Here is an 18,595-nt window from a genome sequence, read left to right as displayed (position 1 = left end):
GGATGACTCACCGGAAGCGGAAGTGAGGGGCGAGGCGCTCCCACGCTGGCTCTGGAGCAGGGGGTTGGCTGAAGCTGCGGAAGCGGTCCGGGGAGCTGCAGCAGGTACCGGCGAGGAAGGGGCGGGGCGGGGCTCTGTGCTTGCTGCCCCCGGTCGCGGTACCGTGGGCGAGTGGTGCTACTCTGCGTTGAGAGGACCCGGGGCTCCTGCCCCCTTACAAGCTGTGGTGTGTCTCGCGGGCCCCGCCCCTGGGGCTCCTGGGTTCCCGCGGTGTGGGGTGGGGCCCGCCTGGTGGACGGGGCTGTCAGCAGCGTATCACGCGCAGCGCTGCCTGCGCTCCCCCGACCGTGTGAGGCCCCCCCGGGACAGTGCCCTGCCCGCGGAGATTGATGATCGCCGGGCGGGGTTCGGCACTCGCTCCGGAAAGGGGAGCCTGGTTCCTAGCGGGGAGCAGCACTTGGGGGTCGGTTGCAGTTGGGCTCTAAGGGTATGCCTGCACTACGAAATTAGGTCGAATTTGTAGTAGTCGATTTTTAGAAAGGTTTCAGAGTAACAGCCGTGTTAGTCTGTATTCGCGAAAAGAAAAGGAGGACTTGTGGCACCTTAGAGACTAACCAATTTATTTGAGCATAAGCTTTCGTGAGCTACAGCTCAAAAGAGAGCTGTAGCTCACGAAAGCTTATGCTCAAATAAATTGGTTAGTCTCTAAGGTGCCACAAGTACTCCTTTTTTTTTTTTTTTGCGATTTTTAGAAAGCGATTTTATACAGTCGATTGTGGGTGTCCCCACTAAGCGCATTAATTCAGCCAAGTGCGTTCTCACTACCGTGGTTAGTGTCGACTTTCGGAGCGTTGCACTGTGGGTGGCTATCCCACAGTTCCTGCGGTCTCCGCTGCCCACTGGAATTCTGGGTTGAGCTCCCAATGCCTGATGGGGCAAAAACATTGTCACAGGTGGTTTTGGGTACATATCGTCAGTCGCCCTTCCCTCCGTGAAAGCAATGGCAGACAATCGTTCCACGCCTTTTTTCTGTGCAGGCGCCAAACTGCCTTCAGCAGACGGTACAGTAGGACTGCTAAATGTCGTCATCGAACCACCGCTTCAGCTGCAACTCTGCTCTCCTGCTTTTGTCTCGATAGCAAATTTCTCCATGTTGTCTCTCATGGGCTCCTGCTTCCGCTGCAACTCTGCTCTCCTGCTCTTGTCTTGCCATAACATGGCAAGCGTGCAGCCCGCTCAGCTGTTGTGTCCTGGCAGTAGACTGTGCAGTAGGTCTAGAAACCATTGTCACTGAACGACCGCTTCCACTGTCATTCTGCTCTCCTGCAGACGCTATACCACGGCAAGCATAGAGCCCGCTCAGATCACTGCTGCAGTTATGAGCATTTTAAGCACTTCACGCATTATCATGCAGTATATGCAGAACCAGAACCTGCAAAAGCAGGCGAGGAGGCGATGGAAGCGCGGTGACAAGAGCGATGAGGACATGGACACAGACTTCTCTCAAAGTACGAGCCCCGGCAGTTTGGCCATCCTGGTGGCAATGGGGCAGGCTCATTCCATGGAACGCCAATTCTGGGCCCGTGAACAAAGCACAGACTGGTGGGACTGCATAGGGTTGCAGGTCTGGGATGATTCTCAGTGGCTGCGAAACTTTCGCATGCGTAAGGGCACTTTCATAGAACTTTGTGACTTGCTTTCCCCTGCCCTGAAGCACAAGAATACCAAGATGAGAGCAGCCCTCACAATTCACAAGCGAGTAGCGATAGCCCTCTAGAAGCTTGCAATGCCAGACAGCTACCAGTAAGTCGGGAATCAATTGGGAGTGGGCAAATCTACAGTGGGGGCTGCTGTGATCCAAGTAGCCAACGCAATCTCTGAGCTGCTGCTATCAAGGGTAGTGACTCTGGGAAATGTGCATGTCATAGTGGATGGCTTTGCTGCAATGGGATTCCCTAACTGTGGTGGGGTGATAGATGGAACCCATATCCCTATCTTGGCACCGGAGCTCCAAGGCAGCCAGTACATAAACCGAAAGGGGTACTTTTCAATGGTGCTGCAAGCACTGGTGAATCACAATGTACGTTTCACCAACGTCAATGTGGGATGCCTGGGAAAGGTACATGATGCTCTCATTTTCAGGAACGCTGGTCTGTATGAACAGCTGCAGCAAGGGATTTACTTTCCAGACCAGAAAATAACCGAAAAATGTTGGTGTACTGTGGGGCCATGTGAGTACCCATAGCAGTGCCGCTGATTTGAAGGTATACATTGTCCCCAAATCTGAAATAGTTATGGGTGAGGACAAAGTCACAAAATTCAGCCACCAGGTTTGCCGTGACATTATCGGGGATACTGTTCCTGATGGCTTGTAGTTCAGCTTTGTGTGGAATGTTGGTGTAGAGGGCTTCTACATCCATAGTGGCCAGCATGGTGTTTTCAGGAAGATCACCGATGGATTGTAGTTTCCTCAGGAAGTCAGTGGTGTCTCGAGGATAGCTGGAAGTGCTGGTACCGTAGGGCCTGAGGGGGAGTCTACATAGCCAGACAATCCTGCTGTCAGGGTGCCAATGCCTGAGGTGATGGGGCGTCCAGGATTTCCAGGTTTATGGATCTTGGGTAATAGATAGAATACCCCAGGTCAGGGTTCCAGGGGTGTGTCTGTGCGGATTTGTTCTTGTGCTTTTTCAGGGAGTTTCTTGAGCAAATGGTGTAGTTTCTTTTGGTAATCCTCAGTGGGATCAGAGGGTAATGGCTTGTAGAAAGTGGTGTTGGAGAGCTGACTAGCAGCCTCTTCTTCATATTCCGACCTATTCATGATGACGACAGCATCTCCTTTGTCAGCCTTTTTGATTATGATGTCAGAGTTGTTTTTGAGGCTGTGGATGGCATTGTGTTCTGCACGACTGAGGTTATGGGGCAAGTGATGCTGCTTTTCCCCATTTCAGCCCGTGCACGTTGGCGGAAGCACTCTATGTAGAAGTCCAGTCTGTTGTTTTGACCTTCAGGAGGAGTCCACCCAGAATCCTTCTTTTTGTAGTCTTGGTAGGAAGGTCTCTGTGGGTTAGTATGTTGTTCAGAGGTGGGTGGGAAATATTCGTGGAGTCAGAGTCGTCGAAAATAGGATTCTAGGTCACCACAGAACTCCAACCCCTCAGACAGAGACAAACACCTACAAGATCTCTATCAAGCATTTTTACAACTACAATACCCACCTGCTGAAGTGAAGAAACAGATTGACAGAGCCAGAAGTCCCCTACTACAGGACAGGCCCAACAAAGAAAATAACAGAACACCACTAGCCATCACCTTCAGCCCCCAACTAAAACCTCTCCAATGCATCATCAAGGATCTACAACCTATCCTGAAGGACGACCCATCACTCTCACAGATCTTGGGAGACAGACCAGTCCTTGCTTGCAGACAGCCCCCACAAGATGCCACAAGAACTCCTTTTCTTTATCGTTATCCTTGGGGACCCAGCCTACCCCTTAATGCCATGGCGCATGAAGCCATACACAGGCAGCTTGGACAGTAGTCAGGAGCTGTTCAACTATAGGCTGAGCAAGTGCAGAATGGTGGTAGAATGTGCATTTGGATGTTTAAAAGCATGCTGGCGCAGTTTACTGACTCGCTTAGACCTCAGTGAAACCAATATTCCCATTGTTATTACTGCTTGCTGTGTTCTCCACAATATCTGTGACAGTAAGGGGGAGACGTTTATGGCGGGATGGGAAGTTGAGGCAAATTGCCTGGCCGCTGATTACGCGCAGCCAGACACCAGGGTGGTTAAGAAGAGCACAGCAGGGCACCCTGTGCATCAGAGAAGCGTTGAAAACCAGTTTCATGGCTGACCAGGGTATTGTGTGACAGTTCTGTTTGTTTCTCCTTGATGAATACCTGCCCCCTTGGTTCACTCTACTTCCCTGTAAGCCAACCACCCTCCCCTCCCACCTTTGATCACCGTTTGCAGAGGCAATAAAGTCATTGTTGTTTCAAATTCATGTATTCTTTATTAATTCGTCACACAAATAGGGGGTAACTGCCAAGGTAGCCTGGGAGGGGTTGGGGAGGAGGAAAGTACCAGGTGGGGTAGGGGAGGAGGGATGGACAAGGCCACACTGAACTTCAAAACTTATTGAATTCCAGCCTTCTGTTGCTTGGGCAGCCCTCTGGGGTGGAGTGGTTGGGTGCCCTGAGGCCCCCTCCACCACCACTACATTCTTGGGTGTCTGGGTGAGGAAGCTATGAAACTTGAGGAGGAGGGCAGTTGATTACACAGGGGCTGCAGTGGCAGTCTGTGCCTTTCCTGCACCTCAACCATACCCCGGAGCATATCAGTTTGATCCTCCAGTAGCCTCAGCATTGCATCCTGCCTCCTTTCATCATGCTGCCATCACCTCTCCTGTTGCTCTAGCTATCTATCCTCTCGCACATCCCTCCTGTCCTCGTGTTAATTTTGTGCTTTCCTGGACTCTGCCATTGTCTGCCTCCACACATTCTGCTGGGCTCTTTCAGTTTGGGTGGACTGCATGAGCTCAGAGAGTATTTCATCGTGAGTGCGGTTTTTTTTGGCCTTCTTATCTGCGCTAGCCTCTGGGACGGAGATGCTAGTAGCAGCGTTGAAACATTTGCAGCTGCAGGAAACAAAAAAGGGAGATTAAAATTGAAAAAGATACTTTGGCCATTTAAAAGGAGGGGCTGATGTTTTCAGGTTAACGTGCAGCACAAACCCAACTAACCCCTCCCCCCACCCAATTCTCTGGGATGATCGCTTCACCCCTCCCTCCACCGCGTGGTTAACAGCAGGGATGATTTCTTTTCAGCCACAGGCAAATAGCCCAGCAGGAACAGCGACCTCTGAATGTCCCTGAATAAAATTCCCCTATTTCAACCAGGTGAGCATGAATGATATCACTCTCCTGAGGATAACACAGAGAGAGAAAGAACAGATGTCACTTGAATGCCAGCAAACACCGGGACCACACGCTGCCATGCTTTCTTATGCAATGATTCTAGACTACGTGCTACTGGCCTGCTGTGGTAAAGTGTCCTACCATGGAGGATGCAATAAGGCTGCTGTCCCCAGAAACCTTTTGCAAAGACTTTGGGAGTGCCTCCAGGACAGCTTCATTGAAATGTCCCTGGAGGATTTCCGCCCCATCCCCACACAAGTTAACAGACTTTTCCAGTAGCTGTACTGGCCGCGAATGCATCCCAAGTCTTCAGGGCAAATTAGTCATGAAAAACGCTTGCTTTTAAACCGTGTATTATATTTACAAAGGTACCCTCACCAGAGCTGCCTTCTCTGCCTTCAAGGTCCGGGAGCCTGGGTTGAGAGGGTATTGGCTCCAGGGTGATAAACAGTTCCTGGCTGTCAGGGAGAACGGTTTCTCCGCTTGCCTGGTGTGCGCTATCTTCAACCTCCCCCTCCTCATCATCTTCCTCATCCCCAAAATCATCCCTGTTGCGTGAGACTCCCCTCTTGGAGGAGTCCACGTACAGGGGTGGGGCAGTGTTAGGGGTATGCAGCTCATCATAGAAGCAGCATATCTGGGGCTCTGACCCCGAGCGGGCGTTTGCTTCTTGGGTTTTTTGGTAGGCTTGCCTAAGCTTCTTAAGTTTCACGTGACACTGCTGTGGGTCCCTGTGATAGCCTCTGTCCTTCATGCCCTTGGAGATTTTTTTCAAATATTTTGACATTTTGGAACGGAGTTCTGATAGCACGGATTCATCTCCCCATACAGCGATCAGAGCCAGTACCTCCCGTTCAGTCCATGCGGGAGCTCTTTTGCGATTCTGGGACTCCGTTGTCACCTCTGCTGATGAGATCTGCATGGTCACCTGTGCTGATCAGCTTGCCACACTGGCCAAACAGGAAATGAAATTCAAAAGTTCGCGGGGCTTTTCCTGTCTACCTGGCCAGTACATCCGAGTTCAGAGCACTTTCCAGAGCGGTCACAGTGGAGCACTGTGGGATAGCTCCTGGAGGCCAATACCATCGAATTGCGTCCACACTAACCCAAATTCAACCCGGTGATGTCGATTTCAGTGCTAATCCCCTCGTTGGGGAGGAGTACAGAAATAAATTTTAAGAGCCCATTAAGTCGACAAAAATGGCTTCGTTGTGTGGATGGGTACAGGGTTAAATCAATCTAATGCTGCTAAATTCGACCTAAACTCGTAGTGTAGACCAGGACTAAGGGTTTCAGCCCGCAAGTTGAACAAGCAGGAGCTGCAGAGTCAGCTTCGGGCCCCTGTGCACCCTGAGGGTTCCTGGGTCGTGCCCAGGTTCATGATTATTACTGAGACACTGCAGGTACTACTGTCTTCTCAGGAGCAAAGTCTCTCCTCCCACCCCCCATGTAGATGTCCATTAGGACAGAGATTGACGCTCCCCCCCCTCACCCCCACACACTTTGCTACTGGACGTAGCATTCATGGCACCCGTGCACATGCCTACAGAGCTAAGTAACCATACCATGCCATCCTTACTTTTGCACTGCTGCTGGTGCTAGCTTCAGAGCTGGGCAACTGGCCGGTAGCCACCACTCTCTGGCCACCCAGCTCTGAAAGCAAGGGAAAAGGTCATCATGCAATCCCCCTACAATAGCCTTGCCCCACCCCCTTTTCGGTCAGGACCCCCCATTTGAGAAATGCTGCATTAGGAAATGGAAATGTCAATGGCCCTAGCACTTGAAGGTGTAGAGATAAGTAAGAGCCCCCCAGGAGCTGCCCTACAAAGTGTTTATTTCATGTACAGCAATCTTTCACATTCCAGGAGAACACCCTGCAACTGGGGTTTGCCTTAGATTTGTGTGGTGGACATGCCCAAACCTCTTTTCTCTCTGAATTTGTGTTCTTCCTTCTTGATGCAGGGGGCTGTGATGGAGGGTGTGTCAGGTCGCTATGACTTCTATATCGGACTAGGCCTGGCTCTATCCTCAAGTATTTTTATCGGAGGAAGTTTTATCCTAAAGAAGAAAGGGCTTCTCAAGTTGGCCAGCAGGGGCTCCATTAGGGCAGGTACTTTCCGTCTTTATTGCTGCAGTTGGCTGTACAAAGTTATGTTCCCGCCAAAGGCATTGTTCTTATTGTCCTAGTAGAACAATAAGAGAGTTTTCAGGGGCTCTCTACACACTTGGAAAAATTGAACTTCAAGAAGTTCTAATTGCTATTCAGCTGGATGATGTGAAAACATTTCTGGCTTTAATACAGCTCTTAGTCACTTTAGGATCAGCCAGAAGGGACATATTATTTTCTTGATCTTGGAGCTGTTAATACGGTCGAAATCCTAGACTGCTGTAGTGGGTCTTGTAACCAGGTGTGGTCTAATATTGCACAGTATTGTGAGCAGAGAGCTGGAGAAATGCAGCTTTCAAAATCTGTCGAAGGCTGGGACAAATGACAAGTATTTGAATGAACAGGGAAGAGAAATAGAAATACCTAATCTGGGCAGAGGGAACTGGATGCACCATGGCACTATTTCAGCTCCAAGTCTGACCCAGATCAGTAACCCAAAAACATTACTATCTAACAACCGCTTAATGGTGTACTATATCATGTGAGTTTGGTCTCAATCCAGTTCTTAGTAGACAAGTATTTGCTTCATAAAAACACTTACTTCAGCTGTTACCCTTGACGGTATCTTCACCAGAGATGGAGTGAAGACCAAACTATCTCCTTGTGTTGTAGATGTGATCCTGGCATGGTTGGGCACATAGCTGAGGCAGAGTGGAGGAAGCATGTGCTGCCACTGTCCATGCTGTACTTATTCTTGAGGATAAATTGGACTTCTGTCCCCAGGGATGGCTAGCCAGCACTCTTCACCAGCATCAAGCTCTTTTTTTAAAGATGCTAATATCATCTGGAAATTGGCTCCTTTACAGAGGAGGAAGAGGAGTGCTGGAGGATTATCCCACTTCTCAGAGGAAAATTCATTCCTTTCTTTATAAGCAAAAGAGATCCTGGTTCTTTGTATAGCTTGTGCCATTGGAACCTCACCCTGGATTTTTGTTGTTGCTCTCACTTTCTTTCTCAGGACAAGGAGGTCATGCATACCTGAGGGAGTGGCTTTGGTGGGCAGGACTACTGTCCAGTAAGTACTTGCTGTGAAACTGAAGTATGAGCGAGAGACGTTGGTTGTCCAAGGTTTTTGATTGTTCACCTTTATCTTTGCCTTGTTCTCTTATTTCCTTTGTCATAATTGAGGCTCAGCTGCCTTGTTTTATCATTGAGCAGTTTGAAAGTGGTGTTACCTGTCTAAACAAACCATGTTGTGTGCTCACATCTTACATATTTCTAAATTTCTCACTTAAGAGTTGAGTACTGAGTTAATCAGGTGATTGGGCCATTTTGGAAGTTCTCCTATCACCATGCAAAGCATTCTAGAGCATAGTTGGCTCCTTAGCTTCTGGTATTGCTGCGTAGTCAAGAGAGCTTCACGGCAATTCACAGACGTGATGCTAAGTAAAGACTGGAATATGTCACAATGGACACCACAACAGGAAGGCAAAATTATACAAATATATGTTGAACTGTAAGGATGTTAGTATTTCTTTTCTGCACTGATGCTGGTTAGCAGTATATCCATATGTAAATAAGCTTTCTCCTTTGCCATCCACCTCTTTGTGTCGCTCAGTTCTTGTCTATACTGTCCATACAACGCTCAGCAGATGGACTGTGCTATTGCAGATAACGAATTATGGCATGATGATGGAATCAACAAGTGGTGATGGTGCCTCTGTACAATGACTAACTGCACAACGGCTATGAGCTGACGTGAGTTGTGCTGCATTGGCTCCCATGTTACGCTGCTCTCCTGTGACTGACTGGGTCTCTTTTGCAGTGGGAGTTGGAGAAGCAGCAAATTTTGCTGCATATGCCTTTGCCCCAGCAACACTAGTAACTCCATTGGGTGCATTAAGTGTTCTAGTCAGGTAAGCAACACGAGAACGAGCGGTACTTGTCCCTTTGCCCTTTACCACTGGAAGTAGCTGTCTAACCTCACCCTATCTTTTCCCTCAAATACTGCACCCTCTTGGTGTTTGTGTTTCCTTTGCTTTCAATCCTACAGTGCAGTTTTGTCGTCCTACTTTCTGAATGAGCACCTGAATGTCCATGGAAAGATTGGATGCATCTTGAGTGTTCTGGGCTCCACAGTGATGGTAATCCATGCCCCACAGGGGGAGGAGGTATCCAGCCTGGAGTCAATGGCAGAGAAGCTTAAAGATCCAGGTATCCAAACAGAGGGCTTTGTTAATTTCTTCCCCCCCTCCCACGTAAATGGCAGTGGAAGGTAGAATAACTTGTCTAGCCTGAGAAGAATTGAGTAAATAATCCTTCCTGCACTGAAGTGATAGAAACGTGCCCATTGATCCATGGTAGTTTATTAGTTTCCTTCTCTGTGATGGAAAAGATTAGATTGCTCATGTTTTTTGGAGAGTAAGAGTGAAAGCCTGTGCTACTGAGATGGATAAAGGCTAGTTATTGTCAAATCTGACACAAGAGGTATGATGCCATAGGCGCTGACTTCTTCTGGTGCTGGTGGGTGCTCGGCCCCGCCCCCATTCCAACCCTTTCCCAAAGTGCCCGCCACAAGGAGTTGGCACCTATGTATGATGCAAGTGTTTGCTATATTTGCATTTTATTTTAATAAAAAAGAAATGTCACTTCTCATCTTCAGGATGTTTTGTAAGATGGAGGTTAAGTGACTCTCCCAAGGCCACAGGAGTCTATGTCAAAGTGGGGATTAGCACTCTGGTACTTTTGGGTCCTAGGCCTGTGCTTAGACCCCTATCCATGATCCTTGTGGTTATAATACAGCCCCTTTAATACCAAAGTGCTAAGCAAGAGTTACAAAGGAAGAATAACCACAAAACTAGTAGCAAAATCAACAGCAATGACAAGTAACCCTAATATAATGCTAGTGTAGAAAAGAGGATTGCCAATACATGAGGGGCAGCATTAGTGGGAGGAGGAGAAGAAAGGCCAGAGAAGAAACTTAAGGTGAAAATAAACAAGAGAAGCAAAGAAGGAAATAGGGAGTTGCAGGGAGGGGGAGCTTTGAGGAAAAAATCCCTCACAATATGAGAAAGGAAGTTGGAATCTAGGGAGTGATTTGGGCAATAGCATGATAGGAAAGAATGAGTGACAGTACAGAGAGGAAGCCTGCAGTGAGAAGGGAAGGGAGCAAATCGTGTCAACCCCTTCCCCCCAATACCCACAGGCTCATGCTGCAGTTCATCACTGACACACTGTACTAATGCCCCAGAACACCTGCCCTGCAGCACCCCTTCCTATCCCAGGAGAGTCCTAATCCCAATCTGCACAGCTCTGCTAGTACCACTCTGGCCTGACTTGCAGCATTTTGATGTTGCAGTCCTGGGCTCCATGTAGCTCTGCCAATACTTTGCAATCCCATTTACAGCACCCCCTGGCATATTATTCCCTACCCCCAGCCAATTCTGCGTCTCTGCCTCCATCCGGACCTGTAGTTTCCCTATTCCAGGCTTTCTTGTAACATAACAGAATCTGTTAATCATGCCAACTTGTGTGGTAGTCTTGTGACTCGGACCATAATGCACTAATGAATAGAGAGAGCCCTAAAATCTTTGACGTGTAACCACTTCTTGTTTTGAACCCGTCACTAAGGTGAAAGGTGAGTATACTGACCCATGGGGGCACATGCCACCCTATCTTGCATCTTCACTCACTGTTCTGTAACATAAATGTACAATAGTGTTACCCACTCTAATGCAAATCCTAATGATTATTCCTTCTTATCGAAGGGTTTATAGCCTTTGCGGTGTGTGTGCTGGTGAGCTCCATTCTCCTTATCTTCGTGGCTGGGCCCCGTTATGGGCGGAGCAACGTTCTGGTGTATGTTTTGGTCTGCTCTGCCATTGGCTCGCTCTCAGTGTCCTGTGTCAAGGGCTTGGGCATCACACTGAAGGAGCTGTTTGCTGGGAAGCAGGTCCTGAAAGAACCGCTGGGCTGGATACTCCTGATTTGCCTGGTGCTCTGCATCAGTGTCCAGATTAACTACCTGAACAAGGCCTTGGACATCTTCAATACATCTGTGGTCACACCTATCTACTACGTCCTGTTTACCACAGCAGTCATGACTTGTTCCGCCATCCTATTCAAGGAGTGGCAACACATGGTCCTACACAACATAATTGGCACTATAAGTGGCTTTCTAACCATAGTCTCTGGCATTTTCCTTCTGCATGCATTCAGAGACATCCCCTTCACCCCAGACCTGCTGCCCCTCTTCCTGAAGCAAGGAAGGGCAGACCTGCATTCTTTTTGGAGGGGAGCAGACAAACACCAGTCATGTCTACATCAGCCTCTTCTGGGCCCAGAGGACATCCACAAGGGTTCTCAGAGTGTGGAGGATGAAGCTGAAAGTGTATGACGACTCATGAACCTGTTGCCTGGGAAAGCCTTTGAACTTGTACCCAAGCGCTTTCTGGTCTCACTACTGAGCTCCCCTTGATGAGTTTGCTAATCAGACTCCACCAGCTACAGCTGCATTGTTGGGAATAAGTAAACATCTGCTGCCTATTCTGTGAGAGTGTTCTGTGCTTCCACTGCTGGGGACCTGAAGGGCAGGTGAAGAGACCTAATTGCAATTTCCAGCTGTTACGAACAAAACCTGGAAAAGATTCCCACCAACACTATAACCAGTAGACTTGAGTTCCCTTTGTAAGAACATGCTGCAGCTGCTATCAGGCCACAGGCTTATGTGGGAGGAGACCCAGCAGTAACCACACTAATCCTTACTGAATGGAAGGACCACTCAGTTTAGGTGGCCTTAAAACAAAGCTTTTTTTAATGTTTAAAGATTGTTTACAAAACATTCTAGCCACGTGCTGAGATTCTTGTATGTTGTCACTGCTCCTAAAGCAACAAGGGGTAACGTGTTTTAAAATGATGTGCATAGCATGTTATTTCATAACCGCATCTGTACTTTGCTTTGTCAGGTGCCAGCTCTGCTCATGCAGAGGTTACTGACCCAAAGCTAGAAGCAGAATTAGATTCCCCAAACTGATGACTCTCTAATGTTGTTGCTGCCACTAAATGATGTGTTTTTTTTGGATCAGATTTCATTATGGAGTGTGATCCCTTCCCTCCCACCCAACAAAGTAAGTGCCACGGTGATTATAAATCTGGTTTTGGTAATTCCTTAAAATGCATTTGCTCAGTTACCAAGAGTGCCCCATAAAGCATTGCAGCTAATTGCTGCAGAAGCAGCATAGCGCATGTGAGAGACTAACTACAGGGACAGGTATGAAAGCCTGAAACTGTAACTGGAGGGAGAGTTCAAGAGTTTCTCAGAGATTGCTTATTGTAAGGATGGTTGTGACTTAGCTACTGGTTTTAGTGCCTGAAAGAGGAGTATATTCTGTTCTCTCCTCTTTGAATTTGATCTCAGAAAAGTCCCACTGTTATTCTAAGGGTATATCTACTCTGCACAGTATAGATACTCCTGCTTGTGCTGGGGCTCTGAAACCTGGCAGGAGTAGGGGGAGTCTTGGAGCCCAGGGGGGAGTGTCCATAATGCTATTTTTAGCCCCAGAGCCCAAGTCAGTTGACCCAGGCTCTGAAACTCAGTGCCTTGGGTTTTTCTTTGCAGCGTAGACATACTTTGTGGTGTGAATTTACATACAAGAATCAGAAAGCTGTTGTTTAGAGGTTAGCCCTGCCCTAGGATTGGCTTTAGAAAATAAGAGTTGACTGGTCTCATTGGCCCAGACACTTGTTCTCTGGAGGATATCGGTTGTAGGAGATTGTAGTGCAAACTAGCCTCTGCCTACAAACCAGCTCATATCTAAGTAGTGGCTCAGATCACTCTAGACAACTGCTACAAAAGACGAAGGGTAGCTATGGGACTTCTCCCCTGGGTAGATAATACACAGACAACTTAAGTTGGTAAGCACTGTCACCTGATGAGGCATACTAAAGTACAGCTTTATTACCTTCCACTGCAGAATGCAGAAGTGGTAGTCATAACTATGTGCAGGAAACAGGCAGGAACATGATTTAGTAATTTATTTGGGGTTTCCAGGGAAGAGTAGTAGCACAACTATGCTTTTCAGTTGCTGGTTTTTCAGTAACCTGTGTAAGAGGAAATGGAAGGTCTCTTTCCTATGGGAAAAGTTGTTTGGTTCAGAAACCCCAACTAGAATCACTCCTCTTGATGTTAGTCTCTACAAAGGCACACAGGATCAGATGGTCATGAGAACAAATTACCTTCTGATGAGAGGTACATCTGTTTGTATAGAGGTTTTTGCTTAAAGAAATCTGCACCATTTTATCTGCTTTGTGCATGAAGGAGACTTAACCCCTTTTCACAGTAGATTTACTTAGTGGTGGATTTCTTTACATTTTTAGTTGGCAGAGGAGCTGATCCAGTCACAGAGGCCTTGAAATAGACCACTGTAAACAACAAATCAAGAGTTCACAATACGATATACAGGCTTTCTAGTCAGAACAGATCCATTGTGTTTAAGTGTAAGAATTACCCTGCATATTCTCTCCCTGCCCAAAAATTATTTTATGGTGAACAGAATGGAGGAGGCAAGGAATGTGCAGAGAGAGGGGGGCTGCACCCAATGGCAGAGGTGAAAGGTAGGTCTGACATCCCCAGCAGCCCTCCTACCTAAACACAAGAAGCTAATTTTAAAAATTGATCCAATGAATATTTATTCCAATGATCAAGAAAAAGCAGTTTATGGAACAAATACATTTTAACAATGTTGCACTTCTAGTTGAAACAACTGTTACTTGGCCACAAAGTGAGGCTTAAAATCTTTTCCCATAGCTACATCCTTGGGCAAGTTCTTCTCTCAAAGGATAAGCTATAGTGGGGCAGTCCTGCAACTCAAGCGGTTGTCCTCCCCTAGCCATGCCTCACAAGCATGTAGAAGGCACAGATCAACTCAGCTGCAGTCAAGATTCACTAGTCTCAGGCAAGGGTTAATCATAAAAACAGATTGTGACAGGACCATTTAAGGTGGTCCCCTTCCTAAGCTTCACTTAGTGTTTCATTCCCCACTGTCTCCAGTACTTGAATACTTCCTCCTAGATATCCCAGTGTGCTCCCCCAGTTAAACATTTTGGAGTTAGTGTGCTCGACCTAAGGAGTTCCGTCCACACAATCCCAGTGTGAAACTTATGTATGAAAGGTAGTCAGTGGGAATGAGAACAGTACACCGTCAAGTAGAGTAGTAAATGTGCATCTGTTACAGGCTCTCTTGTCTAGCTGTGATTTTCACAAGATTGGCATTTTAAAGGACAAAACAAAAAGCTGATCTCAGCTCATTCAGATGACAGGACACTCTAGAATCTGACAGAGGAAGGAGCCAACCTCCCCACAGCTTGTCTTCTATAGCTGTCCCATCAGCCGGTCTCCTTTTTCTCTTTCTCTCTCTCTCTCTCATTTGATGTGCAGTTCTTTTTATTAAGGAAACAGAGAAGTCCATGCCCTGTTCAGTCAGACAGGCTCTCTGAGAAGGCTGACTTGGATTTCTGTGTCTGCTCCAACCGGTTCAGAATAAACTGACTGGTATCTATGAAGCGCTCAACACAGTTCACAAAACAGGTCTCTGCCCGACTGTCCAGCTTGGGCCCAGGCTTGTCCATGCATTTCTCCTGCTCGAGACATGAAAAGAACCAGTCAGAAGAGCCGTCAAGAAAGGATCACCCACCTACTAAGTTAACACTTCCCAAAAGAAAGGGTGGTTGTTTGGAACAGCAGATCCATCATAGGCAGTAGCTTTGGCAAGGGGGAGGTTCCTGGCTCTCTCCCACTTACTGCACACTTAGCATGCTTTGCCATAATGCTTATGGGCCCACTTTACAGCCAAACCTAAATAAGCTGACACCTAGAAGCCTGAGAACTAAGTCAATTAATAGGGTGAAATGTACGTGTGTTGTCAAGTTTCCCTTAGGCTTTGTCTGCCCAATAGAGTTAGGTCAACGTAAGGCATCTTGCATCACCCTAACTCTGTAAGAGTCTATACTAAAATGTAGCTCCCACCAGTGTACCTTGCTCACTCCAACTTAACTTCACCTCCGCAAGAGGCATAGCACTTAAGTTGATGTAGTTAGGTCGATGCTGTGTCAGTGCAGACACTGTGTTTCTTACATGGACTGTTGTTGCCTTTCAAAAACCCTAAAATGCCCCATGCTGGCAGTTAAATCAATGCACGTGCTCTGGCACAGGGAGCATAGTGTGGATGTGTAAAATCAGTTCAATTACTGAGGTGATTGTGAATCCACATAACTCTGTAGATGAGACTTTCCCTGAGTGTACGCAGACACACCTGCCCCCTCTTCGCTTGCTCCTGCTGCTGCCTTATCCATCGAGGTTTCCAGCTCCTCCTGTACACCTCCCTTCACAGAAAGCTGCACCTCTGCTCTCCTTGCATTTCCTACAAAGAGTGGCAGCACCAGCCATTTTGTACCTGGCTTCTCCCCTCCTTGGCAAGGGTCAGCAGTTACTAAAACACTACTAATTTGTCCAGAAATTCTGCCTACCCTTGGCAAATAGCCCAGATTCTACTAGTTTGACACATTACACCCAGTTTCCTCTTATCCTCATGTTCAGCACATATATGTTCCATTTACAAGTCAAGATGATTTCCCTAACAGCCTGAGAATACAGATCCCAATGCTGCTGCTACTCTGTCTCACTACCAGGAGTAAAGATGCTGCAGTCTGTAGCTGACAGTTGTTTCTGGGGCTACAGTCTAAGGGCAGCTCCCTGGCTCTATCCCAGGGGATAATTAGTTATATAGCCGGGTTCCCTCCTAATCACTGGTTTCAAGGACTCTCTGGATACATTACCCTAAAGGTCTCAGGGTAATGGGCCCCTCATCCCTGGGTTCACAGCTGCAGTCTCCTTGTGATGTGATGGACATTTGGATAAACACTGAAATTTTGTCTTGTGTTTCCCTCTCCATCGCCCAGACAGGTTACCGGGACTGGTCGTGCCTACATATTCTCCAGTAACCGCCCCACCACGCCGTACTGGGGGGGTTCCTACCCCTCCCACACAGCGGGCCTCGTGTTGGTCCCCAGACCCCTCTACTCTCCCGGACGCGCTCAGTCAGCACAGCCCCAGAGGGAGGAAGGGGCTGGGGGACATATCGGCAAGGGCCGCACCTGCGAGATGCACGGGGGGCGGGGACCCAGATCACCCCCGAGCGGGGGTGGGGGGAGTGATGGGCCCCCATTCCCTGGGGGAGGCGGGGAGCCTCTGGAGCTGCCTGCCGCTCCCTCCCTGCCGGAGACCTGCGCAGCCCGCCCGCCCGGCGCCGGCCCCTACCCAGCACAGCTCGGTCATCTGATGCACCAGCTGCTGGAAGCGCTGCTTCTGCGTCTCCACCTCGATGAAATGCTGCAGCTGCGGGTCGGTGGCGCCCAGGCCCGCGGGGGACGAGGCCTCCATGCCGGGCTCCAGGCACACACCTCGCCGCTGGGAGCGAGCGAGCGACCTTCACGTGTCTGCCAGCAGCTTGCCTGGAGGGGGATGATCGCCTCACTACGCATGCTCAAGGGGGCAATTATCCGCACTGCGCATGCTCGGAGCGTCCCGCAATCTTCAGCAATGCGAATCCTCGCCATTACCCCTAGACTTCCAGGGCGCACTCTCGTGACGTAGCCAGTGACGAACCAATCCCCGCGCGGCGGATGACCCAAGGCGCGCGCGTTCATTCACTAAGGGTGGGGGTTGGTGTTCAGAGCGAGTGTGGAGGGCGGGCTCAGCTTGGGGGTGGAAACAAAGCGCCTCTCTGCAGCTTGGGGGAGGGGAAGCCGCTGCCGGGCCGCGAGGGGCGGGGCGGGGCGGGGCGGCGCGGGGAAGGGCTCCGCGGGCAGCACCATCGGCCCCGCCTCAGGGTGCGGGCAGGCGCGCCCCAGCCAGCTCGTGGGGCCCGGGTAGAGTGACCAGATGTCGCGATACCTGTGGTTTTTTCTTGTATAGGCGTTGGAGTTGCCAACCCTCCAGGATTGGCCTGGAAGTGGCATTGATCTCCCGGTGGCTACTGAAAGCAAGCCGGGAGATCGTCATCGGATATTTTAAGAAAATTAGGTTAGGTCATTTTCAGGGGAAAAAATCTCCCGAAATAGCTTTAGGCACAGTCGGCAATCCTAATAGGTGCCTGTTACCCCCACCCCGTCCCAATTTTACACGCTTGCTGTCTGGTCCCCCTACCTGGGGGAGACGCACCCCAGCCAGCCTGTGCATGGGGGGCTGCGTGGTGGGCCCTAGGGAGAGGTGCCTCAGCCAGCCCATGTGGGTGTGGCTGGGGGGGTTGGCTGCGGGTTGGGCCCAGGGCCCTGCGAGATGTGTCCTAGCCAGCCCATATCTGCAGGGTTGGGGGCTGGCCGGGCTGCACCGCACGGTGCAACTCGTCTCAGCCTCTGTGTGCATGTGTCCATGCTCCAATTTGTCTTTGGCCATCATACACAACCCCTTATGGCAATGCAGCAAAACCACCTCCCTGACTGACAGGGAGCCATGTGGTCCTACTGGGGATGATGCTGTGAAGGTGCAGATATTGTGCAACCTCTGTCAATCCTACCAGTCCTCCAACAGCTGCCCCATAATGCCTCATTGCCTGCAACAGGGACCACTGTGGTCACAATTATGACCACCACTGACAGGTCATGGAGACTGGAAGCCATCCCCCATCCCAGTATTTCTGAAATGCCTTTTCTTGATTGTCCAGTGGCAAGCACACCTAGTAGCACTCTCTTGTTGTGGGCCACTGCCTAGCCAACCATACCAGAGCTGCATGCTAGACAGGAGCTATTGGATCTCAGTGACCCAATTCCTCTCAATTTGCACTGTTTTATTTTACAAAAATCCCTAGTTCCTGCACCCCATGCAGGGGCCATTAGTACCTGGCTATTACCATTTATAATCCCTTCAGTCTCTGGGCTATAGCAAGAGCTCAGTGCAGCAGTGAAGTGCTGCTTTCAAGGATCCTTTCTCCAGGGAGGTTCCTGATCTGTAACTACAAGTGAGTTGATATTCTCTTTAGTATCAGGAGGGCTCCAACACAAGTGAGTTGTTGGATTGTGGGAGAAGCTAGGGTCCGATGCTGTTTGGTGGATCCAGATATTTTCTCCCTTTCTGGGTATGGCAGGCTCTTTTAGGACTCTTCCAATGCCTGTTAGGGCAGGTTTGTTAGTCACAGAAAAGATTAAATGGCAAAAATAAACACTAATAAATGACAGCTTAGTTCAAGTAGCAGTTCAGGGTTCATCATCTGCTATGTCGAGGATATTTCCCAAAAGGACTCTGAAGGTTGGTCGCTCCTCTGCTTTCTGAAACAAAAAAAAAAACGCAGAGGGAAATACTGGTGAAGTAGAAACCTATGATTAAATAAATACTGGAGCCTTGTCTATGCTAGGAGAGTTTTGCTGATGTAGATATACCAGTAATAATTGCATCTATACCGGAAGGATTTTGCTGATTTAGCCATGCTGGTAAAACAAAAAAAATCATACCAAGTCAGCTATACTTTATAAATTATAAGTGTAAAGCAGGCCTGGGATAAAAATCCTCTTCCCCCCCAGG

At 48.8% G+C, this 18,595-nt stretch overlaps 3 protein-coding genes across 13 annotated transcripts in view; 1 reads left to right on the top strand and 2 right to left on the bottom strand.

The window, feature by feature from the left end:
* Nucleotides 1-17: 17 nt before the first annotated feature.
* LOC140917609 (magnesium transporter NIPA2-like) lies at nucleotides 18-11,935 on the top strand. 8 transcript variants are annotated; one of them, XM_073360798.1, is made up of 6 exons: nucleotides 18-104; nucleotides 1,038-7,026; nucleotides 8,042-8,098; nucleotides 8,849-8,939; nucleotides 9,077-9,237; nucleotides 10,791-11,935. In XM_073360798.1, exons 2-6 carry the CDS (start codon nucleotides 6,828-6,830, stop codon nucleotides 11,417-11,419), a joined length of 1,137 nt encoding a protein of 378 aa, XP_073216899.1. In that variant the 5' UTR covers nucleotides 18-104; nucleotides 1,038-6,827; the 3' UTR covers nucleotides 11,420-11,935. The 8 variants fall into 8 exon arrangements, with proteins under 8 accessions (XP_073216899.1, XP_073216901.1, XP_073216905.1 ...); XM_073360800.1 differs by having other exon boundaries at nucleotides 28-104; nucleotides 6,879-7,026; XM_073360801.1 differs by lacking the exon at nucleotides 18-104 and adding an exon at nucleotides 114-226 and having other exon boundaries at nucleotides 6,879-7,026.
* Nucleotides 11,936-13,041: 1,106 nt separating this feature from the next.
* Nucleotides 13,042-16,657, bottom strand: TIMM8A (translocase of inner mitochondrial membrane 8A). The gene is made up of 2 exons (XM_073360812.1): nucleotides 16,337-16,657; nucleotides 13,042-14,658 (listed from the first exon to the last, which is right to left on the bottom strand). The coding sequence occupies exons 1-2, from the start codon at nucleotides 16,457-16,459 to the stop codon at nucleotides 14,497-14,499; spliced, it is 285 nt and encodes a 94-aa protein (XP_073216913.1). The 5' UTR covers nucleotides 16,460-16,657; the 3' UTR covers nucleotides 13,042-14,496.
* A 668-nt stretch (nucleotides 16,658-17,325) lies between these two features.
* Nucleotides 17,326-18,595, bottom strand: part of BTK (Bruton tyrosine kinase) — a 29,506-nt gene continuing 28,236 nt past the window's right edge. For all 4 annotated transcript variants that reach the window (XM_073360793.1, XM_073360792.1, XM_073360790.1 and 1 more), the window contains one exon: nucleotides 17,326-18,342. In XM_073360793.1, the coding sequence (XP_073216894.1) occupies nucleotides 18,271-18,342 (72 nt within the window). In that variant the 3' untranslated portion in view covers nucleotides 17,326-18,270. The remainder of the gene's footprint in view (nucleotides 18,343-18,595) is intronic.

Source organism: Lepidochelys kempii, chromosome 9 (assembly GCF_965140265.1).
Source record: "Lepidochelys kempii isolate rLepKem1 chromosome 9, rLepKem1.hap2, whole genome shotgun sequence".
NCBI lineage: Eukaryota > Metazoa > Chordata > Testudines > Cheloniidae > Lepidochelys > Lepidochelys kempii.
Note: the sequence above shows the minus strand (reverse complement) of the source record. Positions and strands in the feature narration are given on the sequence as shown.